We start from the raw sequence: 24,449 nt of genomic DNA, 5'->3' as shown, positions 1-24,449 counted from the left end.
CTATGTCCCAGGCCCTGGTTTCCCATGCAGGAAGAGATCTTTTCTGAGCCTACTTTAGCATTTAGATCTCCCATAATGATAATTATGTCATCTGATTTAGCATTGTTTAGTGCATTTTGAATGTCTTCATAGAAACATTCTACATCTTCATCTGGGTAATCAAGAAGTAGGTGCATATATTTGGACAATAAAAATATTAAAAGGTTGAGCTGCAATTTTTAATGTCACTTATCACTAATCCTGTCACTTATAGGCCAAAATCCAAGTAAGGATTGCACAATCTTATTTTTTAGTACAAATGCTATTCCATTTCTATGACTGTTTCTACACAAGTATATAATTGAATGGCTCTCTCTATTTATTTTTCCACTATTAGTCCATTTGACTTCACTGATACCAGCAATGTCAATTTTCATTGCTTCAAGTTCTTGTATAAGATTATCGAACTTCCCAGCTTCATATAAGGTCCTTACATTCCAAGTTGCAAGCCTTAAGAGAAGATTCTTGGTTTCAGAGGTGAAGGATCAGGAGATACCCCTCCCTGGAAGGTTTAAGGTATCTTCTTCATATGCTATTTTCATAGTATCCATCTTACGTTCCCGAGTTTCTTTCTCTTCTTCCCTGTAATGTTTCCAAGAGACAAAAGTTGCAGAGAGTCAACCTTGTCTGTATTGCTTAAATCCGACATGGTTTACTATGGAAGTAATACATGGTGAGTTTCCTGTCTCTTCCATGGTGACTGGCCACATCTCTGTTTTGTCTCGGAGTGTGCCCGGACTATATCACAGTTTGCTGTCATGCCTTCATTACCATTGTCAAATTAAATTTTGGTCATCTGCTAACTCAGCCATTCCAGTCTTCAAGTGCAACAAGGAGGAGACACTCTCCTTTACTACAGCATAAAATGCTGATACCCTCACTTAGTTTTGCATCCACGAAATATCAGTATCACCAATATTATATTTTTGCATTTATTCCCATTAAAGACTCCCCCAATTGTTTGTGGACTTCGCACGATTCCTAAAATTGAACACAATATACTAAAATTGTGTACTAAAAAATAAAGAGTATTGCTTCATTGTCCTCTTCACGAGGGTAATAAAGCATTAGTGCTTCATGAAGAGGGCACTTTTTGATGTGTAAACATTGCATCACATTCGCATTAATAGCCCGGGTGTGATTTTCAAAATGCATATATCTTTGAGCCCTTTGAAAAGATGTAAAGAGGGTGCAGCGGATCAAATTCTTAGTGTTCTATTATTTTTACACCACTGAGAAGACAAGGCTGAGTGAGCTAACATTTTGAGCTCACCTAGCGGCTATGATTGGTTATTGTGTCAACTAATCCAACTGAACGTTGTCACTTGTCATGAGTTCAGTACTTTCTGTATCCGATGGCTGTATTACAAACAGCTGTTACACGTTTTCTGGAACTGAAAATTTGAAAGTAGTTGTTAGGAGAAAAAAGCTAATTGTTTTTTCCTTTTGCTTGTGCAGTATAGCATCTGTTGAGGTTGCAAAGTTTTTTAACCTATAGAGACATTTTTATTCTAGTCTTCGGAAACAACAGACAGTAAAAAAATATCTACATTCCTGAATAAAAAAATGAATATTCTGTGTATTATAAGATGTTGTTGATCTACAACAAAATACCAGCGTATGTGAGATTGATAGAAGACAGAAGAACCGCTGATACTAAAAAAAAAAAAAAAATGAATGTAGGATTCCCAAAAATGTGGAAAATTATGATAATGATCGGATGTTATGCATACTGAGTCTCAGTAAATAAAATAAAATTCTTGGAAAATGGAGCAAAATATACACAAACCTGAGAAATACACATAACATATGCAACAAATTTTATGAGATGATTTGCTGTTCCATCAAACCATATTTATTCCTGCAATACTCTCTCTCTCTCTCTCTCTCTCTCTCTTCATAAGTTTTTTTTTTAAATTATGCCATCATAAATTCACTTATTCATGTTTAGACTTTATAGGATTGTGCTATTCGCTCTACCCAGCAACTTACAGGACACACATCACAAATGATAATTATTGATAATTCATTTACCATTAATGGAAGTGTTTCTACTCACTTATTCTTTCCTATTCTTACATGTCTTATAAATGATGGTTCACATATTTTCATCTTTCAGTATTTCAAATATACCAACCAAATATAGCACTCTCATTCATTGTTGTTTTCTAATAAATCCTAAAACAAACTGATTGTTCCCCCCACTGCAGAAGTATTCAAAGTTATCCTGCAGTTAATTGCATTGGACCAATTAAGATGAGTGCTGATGCGCTATGCACTCTCAAAACTCTCGTACATCAATATAAAAAGCAATCACATGGTCATGGGCATCTGCAGAGGGGTGGGGGAAAATGTGGAACCCCCCCCCCCAGGATCGAGTAAAAAATTCCAGAAATTATAATCATAAAAGTGATTGAGATATGTAATCTTACATCCTGGATGCTTTTTTCTGTCTTAAAATTTTATTATGGATTGGCCTGTTTCGGTCCATGGCAGGGTAGCCATGAAACACATATTTTATTGCAGCAATAAAACACGTGTTCCTGTATTTGGTTCATCTTTTTCTGATTTGTGAAAAAAATGTTCATTATTGTTATGAACAGAGACCAGTTTGTTTGCCCTCTGTGTCTAGTGAATCATTGAGTGATGTATGAATTGTAAATTTATAGTGAAACAAATTTAAACAGAAAAATACATTTTTAAAACGTAACTATGTAATTTAATATTATTTTACTTGTTAGTTTTATGACTTTTTTTGCTTTTAAACTGAAAAAATTTAATTTAGGATTTTGGGATTAATTAATTAGTTGATTTTTAATAAAATATGCTATTCAATTTTTTTATATATGAAATTGTGCTCAAAACTGTATTAATTCTACTTTTTTCCCCAAGAATTAAAGATCATTAAAATTGATGTTAAATTAAAATAGTGACTGTGAATGAGTTCAAGGCAGTGTATGATAGATACTGTGTGAATGTTGAATAGTTGTTCTTGACATTATGTTTAGGGCCTCCCTCGATGAGTCTAAGGACTCCTTGGAGTTGCCCGTAATAATAATAATATATTTATAGTTTACATCGCCAAATAATTGCAAAAAAAAAAAAATGCTAAAAAAACGTTTATTGATGTAATTATTTAATTAAATTACTAATTATAAAAAATTATTGATGTAATTATTTGTCTCCAAGCTCCCCCCCCCCCCCTGGAAAATTCTCTATGGACACACACCCATGCATATAGTCAAATTTATGTGAAATTTGTAGCGCGGGTTGCATAACCCACATGAGCACACCCAACTGAAATTGGCACGCGACGGCACTGATATATATATATATGTGTGTGTGTGTGTGTGTGCGTGCGTGCGTACGTGTGTGTCTGTGAGTGTGAGTGTGAAATTTGTAGCGCGGGTTGCATAACCCACATGACAGCACACCCAACTGAAATTGGCATGCGACGGCACTGATATATATATATATATGTGTGTGTGTGTGTGTATGTATATATATATAGTTTGTTTTTTTTTTGTCTTTTTTTTTTTCAAAACTATTGATCATAATTTTTTTTCCTTTTAGGCAAGAGAAATTCCAGGTGTTAAAATTTGTCACTTTGGAGCATCTATTTATTTTGGAAATAGAGAATACTTTAGATCTGAAATCACCCGTTTAACTAAACTTCAGCAGAGGTACTTCATTATAAAAAAAAAACTTAATATATATTTTCAATTTTAATAGATTTATTCAATAACAAAAATGCCCCTAATAGCATTCACAGAGAAACATGTTCGTGGCATGTTTCTGCATGGAAGCACTTGTAGATAATTTCTAAGTTCTTGCATTTACATGTAAATTCCAAGTACTCATGAACAAATTATTTATTTCAGGATACATTTTCATCTGTATAGTTAAATTGAGAATAGAGATTTTTTTGAAGAAAAAAATTTTAAATATAGTCAGTCCTAGACATATAGTCATTCATACCTGGCCAGTCTGGTTGGCCGAGTGGTTACCGTATTTACTCTCCAGCCAAAAGGCAGCGAGTTCGAATCCCTCTGTGGGCATGAATGTTTGTGATTGTCTGTGAAAATACTAGTGGTGGTGGTCGACAGTAGATGGAATTGGTGTAGATGATGCAGTTTGTGGATGACGGGTGGAAGGTTGAGTGGTGAAGAAGGAAAGTTGTAGAGCGTGTAGAGTCAAGGTGCCTTATTTGACACCTCCAATGAGTTTTGGACTCCCTGGAGGTGTCAAATGATAATAATAATACTTTCTGCGACCATTCCATTAACATGCTTATTGAATACAACCTGATTCGTTCAACCCTGCATATTATTTAAAAAATATTTTTCTTATGCTGTTGTTGTTGTCATGTGGGATTCTCCCAATTTTCCTCATCTGTCCCTTAGGACCAGCTGAGCCCTCCAATGAGGGAGTTTAAGTATGTTTTTGACTATAGATCTGTGTGTGTGTGTTCATGGGCCAGTTTGCTTGTTCTGAGGGACAATAAATGGGTTCGATGGGAATCGAACCCAGGTTGTTGCTGCTAATGAAGGTGAGAAAACACTCAGAGGCTTTTAGAAGGAATATAATATCTTCCATGTTGAAATTTCCATAGCTGTTGCTACGATTCATGTTGAAATCTACATTCAGTATCTACATCATTTTCTGTTCCATAAAATAACATAGACACTGGGATACAAATAAATAATTTGCCAACTAAAATTAATTATTCACAAGTCAACATTTCGACAGCTCAAGCTAGCATTACCAGAGACAATTTAGCAATACACACTCAGTGAAGATGTGCAATGAAATGACCTGGACAACAAGGATAGTCATATGCATGGAGGATGACAGCAGTGCTTTTCATAGTGATTCTGTTATTAATGCTAATGTAGATAGGGTGGCTTACCAAAATCTATGTAAGATTGTACCATTGGCTCTGTTAGTTTACCGTGTTCTGTAGATAGACTTGTGCCACTTCCAGAAACAATCTCTCTCTCTCTCTCTCCTGGAAGAGGCACGAGCTTGGCTTTCTTATCTTTGATGAAGTAGTCTTTCACTAAGTCGTGTTTAAGGAGCTGGTCTTTATGCAAATTTAAACCAGCTCTTTAAACAAATTGAAGGAGCAGCAATGGACCCTCCACTTTCAACACCTCCCCCCAGCTAACTTATACATGAAACCATTTGAATCTTTGGCACTTATTTCAGTCCTTTCCTCCACAGCCAAAAGTATGGCTGAGGTATAATAGACAATGTCTTTGCCATTTAGCTTTTTACATTCCCTCAACAATATCTATCCTTCAATCAATTTCACTGTAGAAGAGGAAAATAAAGAGGCTCTAGCATTCTTCAATACTTTAGTTACAGGGCAATCAGATAGGTTCCTCATGTGTTCAGTTTACCATAAGTCCAGAAACACACATGGGCAGATACCTACTTGCCACTTCACACAACCAGCCTGCCCAGAAACTTGGAATTTTTAAAACTTTAATTTCAGGGCAAAGCAAATTTTGTCCCAGGATGAGCACTGCATCTGTAGCAACAGGCTAACAAAATGGATATGCCAAACTCCTTAAAAAGAATAACAAACACCATTCTTTAAACCAGACTATACATACACCATGGCTTTACCTTACATCAAAGGTACAACATATAAACTGGGCTCTCTCCTGAAACACCACGCAATCAGAACAGTATTCCAACTTCTAAACAAAGCATCAAACTTCCTGTGGCAAATCAAGGATTGCCTGGACCCTCTTTCTCCTTCCTAAGTGTCTGCAACCTTGTCAGTGCAGAACTCAATATTTCAGACAAACAGGACAGACTACTACAGGAAAAAAGGAACATAAAAAAATACATCTGGAATAGACAAAAGTGGCCTTTCTCAACATGCCTAAGAAAAAGACCATTTCATCAGATGGAAGAAAGCCAAACTACTTCATAAATCCCACTTTAAATCAGAGAGACTGTTCCTGAGAGGAAACCTAAAAGCCAATGGCAAAGATGTGACAAAATATACTAAAACTGTTTACTGATTGATGTAAATAACTTAAGGTGTTCCTGTGCATTGGAGCAGGCAATTAGAACTGCTTTCAAGTTTATCATTTAAAATTGAATTCCTCTAATACATGGGTGGTCTGAAAAGTTCTCAGCCTTCACCATAGATGGTAATATTATTGGCACAATTTTTTTTTTCTAAGTTGGTACATCCGTCATATGCATCCGTGTGAAATTGCAACTCATTCTACCAAGTAGTTTGTTTTATGCAGCTGTCCGAAGCAGACATGTTGTCTGCATCTCTTGAAATGGATAAAATTGAATATCGTGCGGTTATAATATTCTTTGTAAAAGAAGATTTAACGCAAAAGAATTCATTCGAAGTTCATAAAAGTTTATGGGTACTCCTCTCCTTTGTTTTCGACAATTAAGAAATGGGCTGCCAAGTTTAAATGTGGCCATACCAGCCTTGAAGATGATCCACATGATGAATATCCAAAAAGTATAACAACATCAGAAATCATTGATCAAGTGCACAATATGGTATTGGATGACTGGCGAGTCAAAGTGCATGAAATTGCTGAGACTATAGGCATTTCAAAAGAATGTGTAGGATATATTTTGAATGAAGAATTGCAAATGAAAAAGCTTTGTGCAAGATGGGTGCTGTGCTTGCTCACAGCAGATCAAAAACACACTCTCATGAAAATCTCTGAACAGTGCTTGGAGCATTTTAACAAGAATAAAACTGATTTTTATTTGATTTATTACTATGGATGAGACTTGGATTCACCTTACACACCAGAATCCAAACAGCAGTCAAAACAGTAGACAGAAGCCGGTTGTTCAGCGTCAAAGAAGACAAAGTCGGTTCCATCAGCAAGAAAGGTCATGCCATCGGTGTTTTGGGATGTTAAAGGCATTCTGTTTATTAATTTTGTTTGTTTATTTTACCCTTTTCAAGATTAATTATCTTGAAAAGGGTAAAACAATAACCGGGAAATATTATTCCAATCTTTTAACCATACTAGAAGAAAAAATTTGTGAGAAAAGACCCATTTTGCAGAAGAAAAAAATCATCTTTCATTAGGACAATGTACCTGCCCACAAAGGTGGTTTGGCAATGGGAAAAATTAAGGGATCTGCACTATGAATTGTTGGGACATCTACCCTATTCCCCAGATTTGTCTCCCTCTGACTTCTATCTCTTCCCAAAACTAAAACTCTTCCTCGCTGGTCAGTGTTTTTCTTCGTTGCAGCTGTAAAGGAGTATTTTGCAGATCTTACTGAGAACCACTACATGGATGGGATAATGGTGCTGGAGCATCACTGGAATAATTGTATTAGTCTTAAGGGAGACTATGTTGAAAAATAAAAATAATTTTGAAATTATAAATTTGTTTTTTCATTGTTAGGGCAACCACTCTTGTAAATCATTGAATTTTAACATCAATGATGGTATGCTATAAAAATTATTACAAAAAAGTGGAATTCATTGTTTTGTATTTTAGGCCAAAAATCATGCATTATAGCATTTTGTGATGTCACCTTGTAAGTTTTTTTAACTTTCTAAATTAAAATAAACAGTTTCCAGAGTGGCTAAAAATTGCTGGGGGAACCCAGGGTCATGATACTGAAAGATAGTCCCAGAATTCAAATTTTAAGTCATATTTGGTCTTCTAGACACATTTCCAAATTTTCAACCTTTCTTAAGTGGAGGTGCCTTAAAAAAATGTGAAATCTTAGTTCACTTTGATATTAGTATTCTTTTTTTATCCCCTCCTCCTCCTCTCACCAGATAAAGTCTGTTAGAGGTATATATTTTCATACCTCACAGAATATAATAATTTCTGGACTACATGTGAGTCAAAACTTGAGGGCCTCTTCCGATAACAAGGGCCTCTTCCGATAACAAGGGCCTTTATTTCCCTCTCCACACAAATTCCCCATCTCTAGGTTATCCAGTTAGTATGCCAAAGTAGTTCAAGATAAAAAGCATATCTCAAATGACTTATCGATCTACACTACAGCCCTCAGCATCTGTAAAAAATCAACAAATCCAAATGATACTTGGAAGGAACTAAATGCAAAAAACTTGCATCCTGCTCAAATAGTAGTTAATCCTTCTTGCTGCCCCTCACTAAAGCTACTGAGTAACAATTTTTGTCCCTTCATCTGCCTTTCTCACCATCCAGATGGCACCATAGTAGCATCACATAAAAATACATTTGACCTCCCTCTTGGCCTTAGTCTTTTCTTTGAACACCTGTATACACAACCAAGGAAACTCGCCTCCCATTAAACCAAGAACAACTCACCCTGCCTACTCTGATCTTTCACTACTACAACATCCAAAAAATACTCAATAATCTAGATACTAATAAGTGTTCTAGTCCTGATGATATTCCTTTAGTTGTGCTAAAATCCTGTGCTTCAGAATTAACACAAATCCTGAAATTGTCTATGCCATCATACTTATCTGGCATCTTCTCAACAGCAACTATCAAACTATTGACCTACTGCAATCAGCACAATCCTCTCAAAAACAAAAAAAAGAGATGGTCATTAACAGCCAACTGCTCAACCTGTAGATCTACCAATTAACCGGTGATCACCAGTATGGATTCTAATCTCACTCAACAGCAGATCTAGTCAATTTTACTTATGTTTGGGCAAGGTTGACTTGGTTTAATAAACAATACTTTAACGTGATAATCTTTATTTATCATAATATTTTTTTTCTGTAGTATCAAGAGAATCTCAATGTGAATTTTAAATTAAACAGGCAGAAAAGACAACTGGAAAACTAATAATGAAAGTCATGAGCTACATGCAGATGACTTAGTGATATTATCTAGACTGCATTAATGTCCTAACTGAAAATTTAAAAAATGAGATACACAATATCAAATCTTAAAAAAAAAAAATATATATATATATATATACGTGTGTGTAGGTGTGTGTGTGTGTATATATATATATATATATATATATATATATATATATATATATATAATTATTACTATTAAGAGAGACCTCCAGGGAGTCAGGGAATCATCGAAGGAGGCCACATACTTCACGCATCAGCTATCATACTTGCTCTTGAATTCATTCACACTGCTTGCTTACACAACATCCGATGGCAATCCATTCCAAAATTCTATCAACTGAAATCCTGTATGACCCTTTCAGAAGTTTGTAAGTCTCAATCATATCACCCCTCTCTTTCTCCTGTTTGCTAGTGTCTGCAGTCTACAAATTCTTCATCTGTCTTCATAATCAGTATTCTACAATCCTGATATCATTTTTAATATTCACCTTTACACTCTCTCCACTGTATCAGAATCACAACAGAAACCAGATGAGACCTGCACTAAATAGTCCAAATGAGGTCTTATCAAGGCTTTGTAAAGGGGTTAAATTACCTCCTTATCTTTACATGTCTAAATTGTCGGAGAGCTCCTGAAAGATTTGTGATTTTTGTTGATTTATTAAATATTTTGTTAGATTTAATTGTGTAATTTTAATATATTATATTTAGTATAGTATATTTAGTATATTGTAGTTTTATTAGTGTAGTTAATGTGCTAAAGTGTTTTATAACATAATCTATGTTGGGAAGTCGCTGCTGGATTCGTAGTGTACAGTGTGCGTGAAAGCCCCTGATAAGATAAGCATTATTTTCAGTTATCGTTGATAAATTTACTTTAATATTGCGTAGTTTTGTTTGCATTGCGTATCTTAGTGCATCTATTTGTGTGTTTTTGGTGTTTATAATTTATAATTTGATAAAATACATTACTAGTAAGTATGGCTCCAGTACGAAGGAAAATGGCGGCCAGTAATGATCGTTCGCCATCTTCTTTCAAGAATGGTAATGTAAAGGAGATGATTCAGTGTACTATCTGCGAAATGTACACTTTGCGGAGTGCGGTCAGAGTGTAGTTAGATGATAATAAAGGAGTGAATGTGTGTAGAAAATGTAGGGAGAATGAGGAATTGAAGTGTATTTCGGATCGTGAGTGTGATATTTTTGTCAAACTTCAGAATGAAGAAAATAGGGATGTGACAAGAAACGGCAAGGATGCACCAGAGAATTGTGAGAGTGTGAATGATAGTATTAATGGTTTTACAGAGAATAAAAAAGATGAGATAGATGCAATGAGTGAGATTGCATTGTTGAATGGTGCGATACAAAGGGCAAAACAGCATATAGAGCGTATGAGCAAAAGTCGACTGATTGAACCAGCCAATAATAAAAAGTATGACAGGAAAAATAGGCGTATGAGTGTGAACATGAACAAAATGAAGGATAGAATGCTGTATGGAGACTCGTTAGTACGAGGTGTGTTAGCAGAGGATTTGACAAAATCGTACCAACCTGGTGCAACCATAAAGGATGTAACTGAGTCTATTAGAGAGCAAAAGGAAAGGGTGAAAGAAATGATTGTTGTGGCAGGTATGAATGATTTGAAAGGAGATAAAATGGAAATGATAGAAGACCTGAATGAATTGTTTGAGGTAGCAAAAGAAAAGAGTGAGAGAGTTAGAATGATTAGTCTTTTGCCACGGTATGACAGTGAAATGTTTAAAAGGGGGACCATAATTGCGAATGACTTTATGCGTGGGTTATGTATGACCAGTGGTGTGGAATTTGTGGATGTGTGGAGTGAGTTCGATGGGCGAAAGGATCTATATAAGATGGATGGCTTGCATTTGAATGGTTAAGGTGTAAGGAGACTTGAGAAAGTGTTGCTGAATGTAGTGGATATGCAAATTCAGGGAAACTAGATTTATTAAGGGGGGAGAGTAGATATACAGTCCTTAGGGAGTCAGTTGAATGTATGAATGAATATAATATGCCCAAGCGAATAAGGACAACAAATCAGAGTGGGATTGTTAATATAAGGCATCAAGGTACGGCTGGGGCTAATGGGGGTCTCATGTACACTAATGCAAGGAGTATTAGGAACAAGAAAGAAGAGTTTTTGGCCATGGTTGGCACTTCTAGACCACAGGTTATTGGTATTAGTGAATCATGGCTGACTGTAGATGATATAGCTAGTGGGATTGGATGTGATGGATATAGTGTGTTCAGGAATGACAGGGAGAATAAAATGGTGGGGGGAGAAGTATTGTTGATGATAGCTGATGAGCTGCAGCCAAGGAGAATAGAAGTTGAATTGCAGGATAGAGAAAAGAGCACATTTGAGGCCATTTGGTGTGAGATTGTGGCTAGCAGAACTAAATATACAATTGGGTGCTGCTATAGACCAGGTGATGGAAAAGATGGTGGTGACAGTATGCACAAGCAAACAGAAGAAATGAGTGGAAAGAGGGTAATTATTATGGGAGATTTCAACTGTGGTAGCATTGATTGGAGTGAGGAGAGGACACACGGGAGAAAGGAAATGGATTTTATGCGGTTATTAAGGGATAACTATCTGCGACAGCATGTAATGGAAAATACTAGGGGTCAGAGAGTGCTTGAAATAGTAATTACATCTGAGGATTTGGCTGTAACAAATATGACCACATTGCCACCAATTGGTGAGAGTGATCATAGAGTCTTGATTTGGGAGGTGGCTAAAGGTGTGGAATTTTCAATTAAGACAGGGTACTTGTGGAATTATCGGGCTGGAAAGTATGACAAGCGTAGGAGTTTGATTGGTTCAGTGACATGGCATGTACAACTGCAAGGACTAGAAGTTGATAGTGCATGGGAGGCAGTTAAGAAGTGTTTGCATGAAGCAATGGTTGACTGTATACCTAGAGTCCGAATAATAAATCAAGTAGAGGTTAAATGGATGAATAACACCATTAAGCTTGAGGTGCAAAAAAAGAAACAACTATGGAGGGAATTAAAGGACAAAGGTGACCGGCAGCACATGAATGGTATAAAGCCCGGCCAGAAGGGTAACGAGTGTGGTAAGAAAAGCAAAAAAGATTACGAAAGAACATTGGCCATGCAGGCTAAAGAGAATCCTGAACAGTTTTTTAGATATGTGGCAAGTAAAAGGAAAAATGTACATGGCAGAATTATTTTAAAGAATGCCGATGGTACGGAGGTAATGAATCAGTTGATATAGTTGAGTTACTTAGTGAGCACTTTGCAAGTATATATCAACCAGGTGGTGACATTGCAGAAACGAATAAACCAGTAGATTATACGGGAATTGTGGTGAATGAAGTGGAGGTGAATAGTCTATTGCATAACCTCAATGTCAATACATCTGTGGGATTGGATGGTATACCAGCTCGTGCCGTACGAGAAGCAGCTAAAGAATTGTCAATACCCGTGACCATTTTGTTTATTTTGAATCTCGAGTCTGGGTTAGTTCCGAGGGGTTGAAAGAGGGGAAAATAGTTCCACTGCGTAAAGGTGGTTCCAAGACTGCTGTTGTAAATTACCGACCGATTAGCATATCAGGAATCGTTGTCAAGATCATGGAGAAATTAGTCAAGAAAAGAATACAGGATTGGATAGATGAAAATGGGATATTGTATTGGGGACAACATGGTTTTGTGAAGGGTAGATCATGCCTCAGTAACTTGCTCACGTTTTATAACACAGTGACGGCTGAACTGGATAGGGGTAATGGGTTTACAGTGATACTACTGGACCTTTCCAAGGCCTTTGACAGGATACCACATGGAACTCTAATCAGTAAACTGGATCAGATGGGGATAGATATAGGGTTGGTGAGATGGATAGGAGGGTGGTTAAAGAAGAGATACCAGAGAGTGGTTTATGCAGGAGTGGAGTCTAAAAGACGGCTTGTGACTAGTGGTGTGCCGCAGGGCTCTGTTCTTGGACCACTGCTTTTCAATTTGTTCATCAATGATATAGGAAAGGATTTGAGAGGAAGTGTTCACTTGTTTGCTGATGATGCAAAGTTGGGTAGAGCAATTGTGAGTGCACACGATGTCAAAATTTTACAGGATGATTTGGATAGTTTGGAGGACTGGGCTAGGAAAAATGGATGTCAATTTAATGTGGGAAAGTGTAAGGTTATGCACTTTGGGGTGAAAAGAATAGCAGCAGTATATCTCATTGGTGGAACCGTACTCCAGGAGATTGATGAGGCCAGGGATTTGGGAGTGTTGGTGAATAGGGAATTGAAGTTTAGGGGGCACATTGCAAAAGTGGCTAAATCAGCTCATCAAATCACTTGGCTTCTTAAAAATACTTTAACATGCAGAGACAAACAAGTTGTTGTTCCTCTGTATCAAGTCTTGATAAGACCCCATCTGGACTGCTGTGCCCAGTTATGGGCACCAGGGTTTGTTCGTGATGGGGAGAAAGTGGAGAGGATCCAGAGACGAGTGACCAAGATGATAGCAGGTCTGTGGAATGAACCTTATGAGAATAGGTTGAGGATTTATGGGTTGCAGAGATTGGACGATAGGCGAAGGAGGGGTGATATGATTGAGACACTCAACTTACTGAAGGGTTTCTATAAGATTGATCCAGAAGATATTTTTGAAAATATGACTGGTGGTGTGAGGACTAGGGGCCATGAATGGAAGCTGGGCAAGAGCATGGTTGACAAGGGTGTTAGAGCTAGGTTTTTTACTTGGAGAGTGGTGAATGAGTGGAATAAGCTTCCAAAGTCTGTTTTGGGCTATGACCGTGAATGAGTTCAAGGCAAGGTATGATAGATACTGTGTCAATGTCGAATAGTTGTTCTTGACATGATGTTAGGGCCTCCCTTGATGAGTCTGTCGACTCCTTGGAGTTGCCCGGAACAACAATAATAATAATAAAATTCATTTTAGCATTGCATTTACTTTTTGAGTTGTATTTGTAATCTTTACTACATGGCCCCTGAACTTCAACTTTCTATTTACTAACACTCCAAGATCCTCAGTTTCTTCTAGCATAATCCCATCAATATAATACGACACTGGTTATCTAATCATGCCAACATTCATGACTTTATATTTACTGACATTGAGCTGATATCCATTTTCCCATGCCCACAATTCCAGCCTATTCAAATCATTCCACAAGTACTACATATCAGCAGCATTCCTGATTACCCTATCTATCTTTGCATCATCAGCAAATAGCTGATGTCTAAACCTTCCCAATATCATTAATGTACAGATTGAATAAGAGTGGACCAAGCAACTGATCCTTGTGGTACACCGCTGGTTACCTTAAATCTTGCAGACTCACATCTCCTCACATACCACTTTTTGATATCTGTCAGTCAGCCATCCTCTTATCCACGGTAATGTTTTATAATCCAAACCCATATTCTCCAATTTATAAATCAATCTTCCATGCTGTATTCTGTCAAAATCATTAACAAAATCCAAAAGTATCTTGGTGTGTCCATTCCCCTTTGTCTATTTCAATGGTAACATTATTATAGAATGCAAACAAGTTGTTAAAACACGACCTTCCCTTAGTAAATCCATGCTGGTCATTGCAAAGTAAAGATTCTTTGTCAACCCATTTCTGAATGCGAAACCTAACCAACTTTTCCAAAATTTTCACAACAACTCCTGAGATACTGATTGGTCCAAAAGTTGGATACCTCAATTCAATAGTTTGCAGCACCCTTGTGCAATGGGAATGCCATACATACTTTCCACTCCTACAGAATTTTCCCTCTTCTGAGACTTAAATTATACAGCCTGGTTAAAGGAATAGCCAGTTCAGCTGAACACTTGTTTAGCACCTGTGCCGATATCCCATCAGCCCCTATTGCTCAATTTTTATTCAGTTTGTGCAGCAGCTCTAATACTTCCTCCTCATATACCTGAGTTTCATTCATATATCAGCTTGATAGATAATGTTGCATATATCAGCTTGATAGATTTTAGAAAAATGGGCACTCATTAGTTGAGCAACCTCTTCTGCATCTGTCACCCTCACACCATCTGCATTGAGTAGAGTTATTCTTTCATATTCATTCTTTCTTTATTTGCAGCATATTGATAAAATTCATGTAGGTTGTCTTTAGCTTGCAGAGCCAGTTTCTTTTCATACGCAGATTAGCTTTCCGTACAACAGTTGTGACTCTTGTGGCCTGCCTCTTATAATTTTCATAATGGACTTCACCCTTATGTGCATGGTATTCCTTGAACTTGGTTGGTCATAATTTCTTGCTTTGTAGTTCAGCATGTGACCTTTTCTGAATGGAACATTCATAAACTTTAGCCACTTTCCAAGTGAATATCACATGATCACTGTTGCCAACCAGAGGAAGAATAGATACAGCTTTAACTGAAACACCCTCTGACACTATAATCAAATCTAACACTCTTTGACCTTGAGTTCCTCCTGTCACATACTGCTTGAGAAAGTTGTCTCGCAACAGCTCATTAAATTCAGTTTCATTCTTCTCATGAGATTTTACTGCTATCCTCAATCAATATTTGGATAATTAAAGTCCTCTATCATGATTACTCTTTTTGCACACATGCATTTCTTCATCACTAGCAACACCCCGCTATGTATTCGAGTTTGTTAGATTCACACCAGATGGCTTCAAATTCACTGCCACATGAAAAATTGTTACTAATATTACAATCTTAGGTCTCAGCACTAACTGGATTCAAGTCATCCGATATCATTAACAGCATGTCTCCTCCTCTCCTATCCTGTCTATCCTTCCTAAAAATACTGTACTCTTTACACTCAATACCAGTTAATATGTCTGATTCTGATAGCCAGTTCTCACTAATGCCTACAATCTGAGGTCCCAACATATTGACCAAGGCAACAAACTCTATCCTCTTGTTTCTGATACTCCTAGCATTTGTGTATAGACATTCTGAGCTACATGCATGTTCTTTTGTATACTCTTGTCTGTAGTCTGCATGACACAGTTGGGTTGCAGATCGCCGTTCTTCTCTAGTGCCTTATGTACATAGACATCTTTTCACACATTTGATGGTTCCAAACTAGACAAAGACAAAGTTGAAATCATTCTCTTGTAATCATTTCCACGATGAAGCCCATTCTCATGATTAACACAGTTACATAACATTGTTGCTCTTGCACAAATATTCTCGCCATTCCTCCCATTATAATTTAGTTTCTTTGATTCTCTATGTTAGGTCTCATACCAGTTATTAGTTTTTAAAGACTCCTGATACCAAACACATTCAATTGTAGGCCATCCCTCTTATACAAATCCAGTCTTCCCTCAGACTCAGACTCACTCCACACATCCAAAAACTTGCATCCATTCCTTCTATACAGCCTATTCATTTGCCATCAAAGCCCTCCTTCTTAATTCATTTTTGTCATATCAAGGTAACATGCTTACAATTTTCACTTTATATATATATATATATATTGCACATGGTAGGACATGTGAAGAAGAACTATTCTCCCAAAGAGGATAACTTCAGTCATCATTTCTGTTCAGATTTGGTCAGTAAAGCAAGGCTAAAAAACTTTCTTTGTATAAATATTCTAAGAGAGAGAACTGAAAGAACTACATTTGTGAAGTGTCTTAATCTTATTCCAAAGGACTTGATGTTCAGTGGAGATGTAATATTCTACAAGTCCAGATCATTCTGGCTCATAAAATTGAATTAATCTAGATGCTCATGATAAGTAGCTGCCAATCTACTAGTTAGGCTGAAGTATGATAACCCACAATGGCAAGTAATTTCATAAACACTAGGGTAAGCTAAAGGCTGCAATTTATCCGTTGCAGAGCCTAAAAAGAGCAGAAATTTGGTTAATAAAGTGCAAGGACACCTAAATGCCAACAGATATAAGCAAGTTGGCTATTCTTTCAAAAATACCTTTAATATAAGGAATGGTAATGCAATGAATCACTTCTTGGAGGAAGGTGACAAAGAAGCCTTATAGTTCTTGATGACCTTATTGACATCATTAGCTAGGAATGGGGTCTTAATATGATTTTTTTTTTTTTTGATAGAGAACGAGCCCAACCAAGAGTCTTAATGGTGTCAGGGTGGTTTTTGACTAGGATAACTTATGTTGTTGCTCTTGGTTTGCATTTGATTAGATTTGGCATAAATCCACATTCATTTTTCTGTTCATTAATAACCTTCTCTCACTAATCTCAGATCTTATTAATAGTTTTACTGATGACAGATAACCTTGTTAGTGTTCAACTGATTCAAGCTTCAAGATCTTCCCTTTCTTTTAGGTTTATGCAGTGATCTGAATACATTTTTGAAAATTATGGAGACAACTACTATGTTTGATATTATGGAGACAAGTACAGTGTTTAATATGATCCATCAAGATTTTCCATAACTAATCTTTTAAGCATTCATCTACTCACCATCATCCGGTGGGAAAAGACTAATCTAGTGTGATTTACTACTTCCAGAAAACATTGTCCTGCATTATTTCTTGGTAAAAAAAAAAAAGATCTTACTTTAGTCCCTCCCTCTTTCTTACATTTGATAATATCAGTCAGGATTTTTTTTTCTTGGGTCGACCTTCACATCTAGCCTATCCTGGTGCAAACACAACGTATCCATCACTTCCTCAGCCACCATATTTCTCACCTGTAAATTCCAAATTCACCCAACCTCAAAATACTGTTATCACATTTGGGATGGTGCACCAAAAATCTTGCTAGGAATGCTTGATAATATTTGAAAGAGGGCATTCTGCTAAATAGATGGCCTCTCTCGCAACTCCTTTCAGTCAATTTCTCATAAATTCTCTGCTTCAGCATGAATTTTTAATGTATTTTTAAGGATTGCTTCATCAAATTGGATGATACCATTCCTGCACTTTTCCTCAGATTCAAAGAAAGAAACCAGCATGTGATTCTAATAATTCTAAGCAATGACTTAAAATAGATTATTCTCCCTACAGAATTCCCAACAATCCTCTTCACTTCTCCAACACTCTGGCTCCCTTCTTCTGGTTCTCCTTCCAGATACTCTGTTCAGGTAACTGCTCTTCTTAATAATTCAGATCAATCTCATCAACGTTTCATCTCTGGTGGAACATCCTTCCTTCAACCATTTATAACCTTCTATACTCTGGCATTAGAACAATGCCAAGTCTGAAATGGGAAGACTAACTTGACTTTTACTTCTCCTTTCCATGGTCAGCTTAGTGTTTTCATTCTTCAAATCAGATAATTGTTGTGATCTTATTACAGAAATAATTCATGTTGGAATGGATGCTTTCATTTCTCCTCTGTTCAAATATTCTACCCCATATCTATCCCTGTCACAAGTGGCTTGAGATCAAAACACCAGCTTCCTTCTTATCTGTACAGTTGCTCACAACACTTATAAAACCATCATTAAAAGAGCAAAGTCTAAATTCAGCAAGGGTACATGTAGAATGAGTGGAGACTTGTTACTTGTGCCACTGACCTTCTGGTCTCTCACCAAATTTGTCAAGCACAACTTTTGTCCATCTATGCTATCTCCTCTTTCTCACTCTAACAGTAGCATTGGATCATAATCTAAAGCCAAGACTGATGTCCTGTCTTCATCATTCTCTTCCAGCTCCTTCATAGATGACCATGGCAAATTACTTTCTTCTTCTTTGCCCAGAACATTGCATCTCATGCCTCCTATGACCTTCTGCCATTCACATCAGAGGAATCTTGAAAAACCTGGATACCACAAAGGCAGCTGGTCTTGATGGATTCAACCACTGTGCTTAGGAAATTGATCCTGAACTAACACCTGGTCTTTATCATCTATACACTAAACTGTACTCAGCTGGCATCCATCCTACAGCATGGAAGCAAGCAAATATACAGCCATTTCCCCCAAAAAAGGCAATAAATGTCTACTAACAAACTTATTGCTTATTGTTTTCACCTGAAGTAATGGAGAAGGTTATCAACAGTCAACTTCTTCAGCACTTAAAGAACTACTATCTAATTAGTGACTACTATTATGGATTTTGCTAATCTGGATTGACAAAAGATTTCCTGGCCTATGTCATGCACTTCTAGACTCATTCCATGGAAAGGAGTGAAGAAACCTATGCTGTTGCACTTAACATCTCCAAGGCTTTTGATAGGATCTGGCATCAAGGCCTCTCAAAGAATTATCAATATGGACTATCTTCATCCCTATGTAACTGGTTTGCCAGTTTTGCTCAGATCCCTAGGTCTAGTGGTGGATGGTGTTCTCTCTTCAGATTTTCCTGTTAATGCCAGTGTCTCTCAGAGCTCTGTCATTTCACTTACCCTCTTCATGATTTATATAAATGAACTGCTCTCATTGACTGCAAACCCTATTCATAAGTTTTGATGATGATAGCACTCTCTCTGCTCATCCTACTCATATGAGAAGCCTTGCAGTGCTCAAACATCTCAAGCTTCAAGATCATCTGTAATAAGTGTCCTGAATGTCCAAAGTATCCTTGAATGGGGCAAAAACAACCTAATGGACTCCAATGCATCCAAAACACAGTTTTTCCTTGTTTTCTTGCAAAAAAAAAAAAAAAAAAAACCTTGGATCTTCTTCACTTACTTTTAATAATGCTCAACTCAACAGTCAAGACCAAATATCTCTTCTCAGACCTCTCTGGCATAATCATATCACTTCTATGGCATTGTCAGCTTCCAAAAAACTTGGCATCTTTTTCTGCACAAGACAGAATACTTCTCTTCTGCCCAATTACTTACTCTGTATAAATCCCAAATCCAGCCAACCTTGGAATACTGCTCTCTCATGTTTAGGTGGTGCATCTAAGACCTCTCTAAAAATTCTTGATGCTGTTCAGGAAAGGACAGTTCTGTTGATTAATGACACATCTCTTGCAGACTCTCTTCAGCCACTTACTCATAGAAGATCAGTTTCTTCTACAGATATTTCCATTGCCACTGTTCAGCAGAAGAACTGGCATCTATTATGCCGCCCATTTCTGTCAGAGATGGTAAGCATAATTTGGTGTCGAACTGCATACCCACTGAACCTGCTATTCCCAATCACCTTTCATTCTATCCACCTCAATTCTGTGGAGCAGCCTCTGCTGTGAAACATTTCTAAAAGACTATAACCTCCAGCAGTTTAAGGAACGTATCAACAGATTGCTCTGTGTCTGACCCCTGCCCAGATATCGCATGCATTTGCTATAGGCCATTTTGCCTCTTGTGTGTGGGAGCAATAAAAAAAACAAAAAAACTAAAAATAAATTCTGCTGGCTCTCCATCCACAGTTCAGCTCCAAACATTGAACCAACTTCTTGCCCTCCTGTTTTTTTATTCCATCTACCTCTGTTCTTTGATGCGGCTTCCCCATACCATATTCCCAACTACAACCTCCTGCTCTTCAAGAAACACATTAACAGATTCCTCATTTTTCTGTAACTTGCCCACATATGATACTACTGTGTTACAGTTTTTGTGATATTGCTTATATAAGCATGTGGGGTTGATATATAAAACACTTCTCCATATTTTGATATTTGCCTGTTTATTTATGAGAAATAACTGAATGCACAAAAATAAAACATTTAGCATGAATCTGAGGATGAAAAATTATCAGTACAAAAATTATCTAGTACAGCTGTCAGTTGTTTGCTCTCAAATGAAAAGTACATTTTTTTTATGTTACACCCATGCACAAGAGGTTGGTTGATCAACCTATGGCACATTAGTACCGTGTATGAGTAGTGGGTTGGGAAAGGAGGAACTTGTTTATATTTGATTTAAATGACTCTAAATTGTTTTCCTTGGGAAACACAGTGGGGGGGGACTATTCCATAGTGCAACAGTAGGGATGAAGGAGGAGGAAAATAAACTTGTTCTGTTTGTTTCTCTAGGTGTACTGTGAAGGGATGTTGAGCAGCAGCTGCACGTATTCCAATGAGCTTAGTAGTGAGTAGAGGAATTATTGATGTTGATGTTATTTCAGATGAGCATTTCCAATGGAAATATTTGTAGAATATACATACTGCAGAAACCAAACATCTATGCAAAAGTGGGGGGAAGAGAGTTGGTAAGAGATGGGTCATTAATAAGTCTAATTGCTCTCTTCTGTATTGAGTTAAGCATTTTGAGAGAGCTTTTTTGGGGACCCACCCCATATGTGGGAGCAGTATTTAATAGCTGGGTGGATTTGTATAATATTAACAGCTGTTCAGGGGATGAAGTAACGTCTTGAGTGAAAGAGAAATCCTAGATTTTTATTTTTTTTTTTTTTGAAGCTAAGGATGCAATGGCTGTGATGTGTTTATGCCAGGAGAGGTTTGATGCGAGGTAATTTCAAAAAGAGAGATCTCAAACTGTCTAGAAATTTGGGTATCATCAAAAGGGATACTGGGAAAAAATTGTTCTGTTTTATGGGAAATAGGATAGAACTCGGTGTTATTAGCATTGAAATTTATGAGGTTATCCGAACCCCAGTGTAGGATGGCTTGGAGATCAGAATTTAGGGTGGTGGTGGTGGTGGTTGTTGTTGTTCTGTAAGCTGAGGTGAGTTGTGTAGTGTGCTGTCATCTGCAAAACTATGTATTGGGTTGGAGGTCAATTGAAGTAGGTCGTTGATATATAGCAGGAAGAGGGTTAGTGAGAGGACAGAACCTAGTCGAACACCAGCATTAATTGAATGGTGAGAGGATAGGGAGCCATTCACCATCACACACAGTGTGCTTCCAGACAGAAAGTTGGCAATCCAACTACAGAAGTCTTGGGTCAGACCGAATGATGATAGTTTGCTTAGTAAGCCTTTGTGCCAAACCCAGTCAAAGGCTTTGGAGATATCAAGTGCATTTGGGATATTGTTTTCATAAATAATGTCACTGTTTCTTGCGAGTTTTAAGAAACAAGAATTTATGAATTTAAATAACATTAACCACCAACATATGCAAAAAATTTCACCTGGTTATGATGTGAAGTGTCACTGAACTGCAATTGTTGTTTACACAGTCAACGAGGAAATTTCCTCTATATCTTCTCCCCTAATAACTGATAATTTACATCCAGTGATTAAAGGCAGAAAATATGTTAAGTTATTGCTGTGCAGAAAAAAAAATTTTAAAAACCAATTGTTTTTCAATTTTTATTATTCATAAAATATATTTCTTATGAAATAATGATATATTAGTACTCTGGTAAAACAATCTTTCGAGTGTTTAACAAAAAAAGGAAAGTTTAGTAATATTCCTTTGGCTGGTGAAGAACACACTTCTCTATTATGATGTATAGTCATACAGGAAAATCACTCCTAAATGAACATTTGACCACATTTCCAGGAACACATCTGTTGAATCTTTTAAGCACGCTTGTATTTCTTTATTTTTATTATTTTTGTTATTGAGTGCTGTTGTTTCATGATTGCAAATTTAAGTGCTCTTATATTATCGATACATAATATTACAGTTCTATGTGTATACATATAGATAAATATACATATATTACTAAATATAAAAATTCTGTCCTTTGTTACAGGATAATGATTCCAGCTTCCGAATATGCTCAGGTATGAATAGCAATTAATTAATTTATAATTTTAAAAGTTCAAAATCTTATCTGTTTTATTTTTAGTATCATTGTATCCACTTGCTAACCATGCTTCTCACTTTCCTTATGCAACTTCCAGGAATGGTTTATTTTCTTCATGATATCATAATAAGAGGAAAATTGTTGGAAGTGTCATGTAATAATAATAATAATAATAATAATAATAATAATAATAATAATAGTCTCCTCTAGGGAGTCGAGGACAGGCTCATTGAGGGAGAATCTTTTCCCTGTCTCTATGCAAAATACCTATTATATCTCTTTGAAAACATTCACTAAAGCCCATTCCATACTCTCACCATTCATCATGAGGAGAACCTGGATGTTACATGTTTCCTAAATACCCTTACTCATTTTCCATACTATGAGTTGTAAAATCTCAGCCATGTCTATATTGTAAGATCTCTTTGCTTACTTATATGTTTCTATCGTATCTTTTCTGTTCCATCTATTACTCAAATTTTGAAGACTACATCCCTCTCAATTTAGTCTCATATGCACAATTCTATAAGCCATTTACAAACTTGGTTGCAAGGGGAACCATTGGATCTTGTCAATTGTCTCCTCATTTCCTCTGAAACATAGTCAGGATGCAGTTTTGTCACCATGTGAAGTGGAGGATATACACCCCCCCCCCCCAACAAGTTAGTATCCTCTTCAACATTGCAGTTATCAGATGAGATGATTTAACCAGCTTAACAATGTGCCCCATAACCTTCACCCTACCACACACACACACCCTAGGTCTCTAACTTCATTAATCACTTGTAACAAATTAACATTATTAAAATACTCTGCATTCAATATCATCAATCCAAAATACATAATTGTGCACTTACTAACATTGAACTAATATTCATTGTCATTTGTCCATAGAAATACTGTAGTTTATCCAGATCTGCAAGGATTCAGTATGGGAAATGTCACTTATCTTTTTTTAACTTTGCATCATCAGCAAATAACTATGTTATTATTCAAATCAACCCTAATGTCATTAATATACAAGTTAAACAACAATGGCACAGAACCCTGTGATTCCCCACAAGTCACCCCTTTTCTTAAACTTGGCCTCTCCATATATATTACTCTATAATACTTATTTGTCAGCCACTCTTCTATCCATATAAAAGCCTGTTTTGCATACTTGGACAATGGTCCAAGTACAGAACCCTGTGATTTCCCCCACAAGTCACTCCTTTTCTTAGACTTTGCCTCTACATACATTACTCTATGATACTTGTTAGTCAGCACGCTTCTATCCATATCATAAGCATGTTTTGCATACCCATCTCTTTTAGTTTGCATAACATTCTGTAAAATGCCTTGGCAAAATCCAAAAGCATTATGTTAAATCCATTCAGCTTATCCAACTTTGATCATGTACAGAGAATCAAGGTGCTACTACCCATCTCTGAATTCAAATCCTAATTAGTTTCTCCAACATCTTAATGACTACTCCAGTGATACTAATCATCTATAATTGGTTGCTTCCTTCCTAGTTTTGCCCTTTTATAACAGATTATCTTAGTTTTCTTCAATTCATTAAGAAATGTGCTCATGTTGAGATGTAAGTTAAACAACCAATTGAGAAGCACTGCTGATTCTCTTGAACTGCTTTTCAGCACCCATGCCAATATCATATCCCATTCCACTACTGTGTTTGAATCCAGCTCTTGCGATACTGTTAATACTTCCAACTCACCCAACTTTAAACCTCCTTTATCTATTTCCATCTCAGCATTCTGACATTTAATGGGTCTGCCAGAGATGTATGCTGCAAAAGTAATCATTTAACAACTATTATTTTTAAAACATCTCACACTTTCCTACTTTCTGCATTTACTAGGTTTATTCTTCTATTATTAGTTTTCCTTTTACTTGCCACATAGTAAAAGATTCATTAATATTTCCTTTTTCACATAAGGTTGATTGCTTTTCATAGTGAAATTTTGCTTTCTTTGCTGT

General features: G+C 36.6%; 1 protein-coding gene across 2 annotated transcripts in view; it reads left to right on the top strand.

The window, feature by feature from the left end:
* The window catches only part of LOC150109241 (prestin-like), a 399,320-nt gene that overhangs the window by 341,973 nt on the left and 32,898 nt on the right, over positions 1-24,449 (top strand). For both annotated transcript variants that reach the window (XM_090406615.1, XM_090406623.1), the window contains 2 exons: positions 3,613-3,722; positions 22,413-22,443. In XM_090406615.1, the coding sequence (XP_090262741.1) occupies positions 3,613-3,722; positions 22,413-22,443 (141 nt within the window). The remainder of the gene's footprint in view (positions 1-3,612; positions 3,723-22,412; positions 22,444-24,449) is intronic.

Source organism: Typopeltis vanoorti, chromosome 2, assembly GCF_054136105.1.
Source record: "Typopeltis vanoorti isolate ZY-2024b chromosome 2, IOZ_Tvanoo_1.0, whole genome shotgun sequence".
NCBI classification, from domain to species: Eukaryota; Metazoa; Arthropoda; class Arachnida; order Uropygi; family Thelyphonidae; genus Typopeltis; species Typopeltis vanoorti.
Note: the sequence above shows the minus strand (reverse complement) of the source record. Positions and strands in the feature narration are given on the sequence as shown.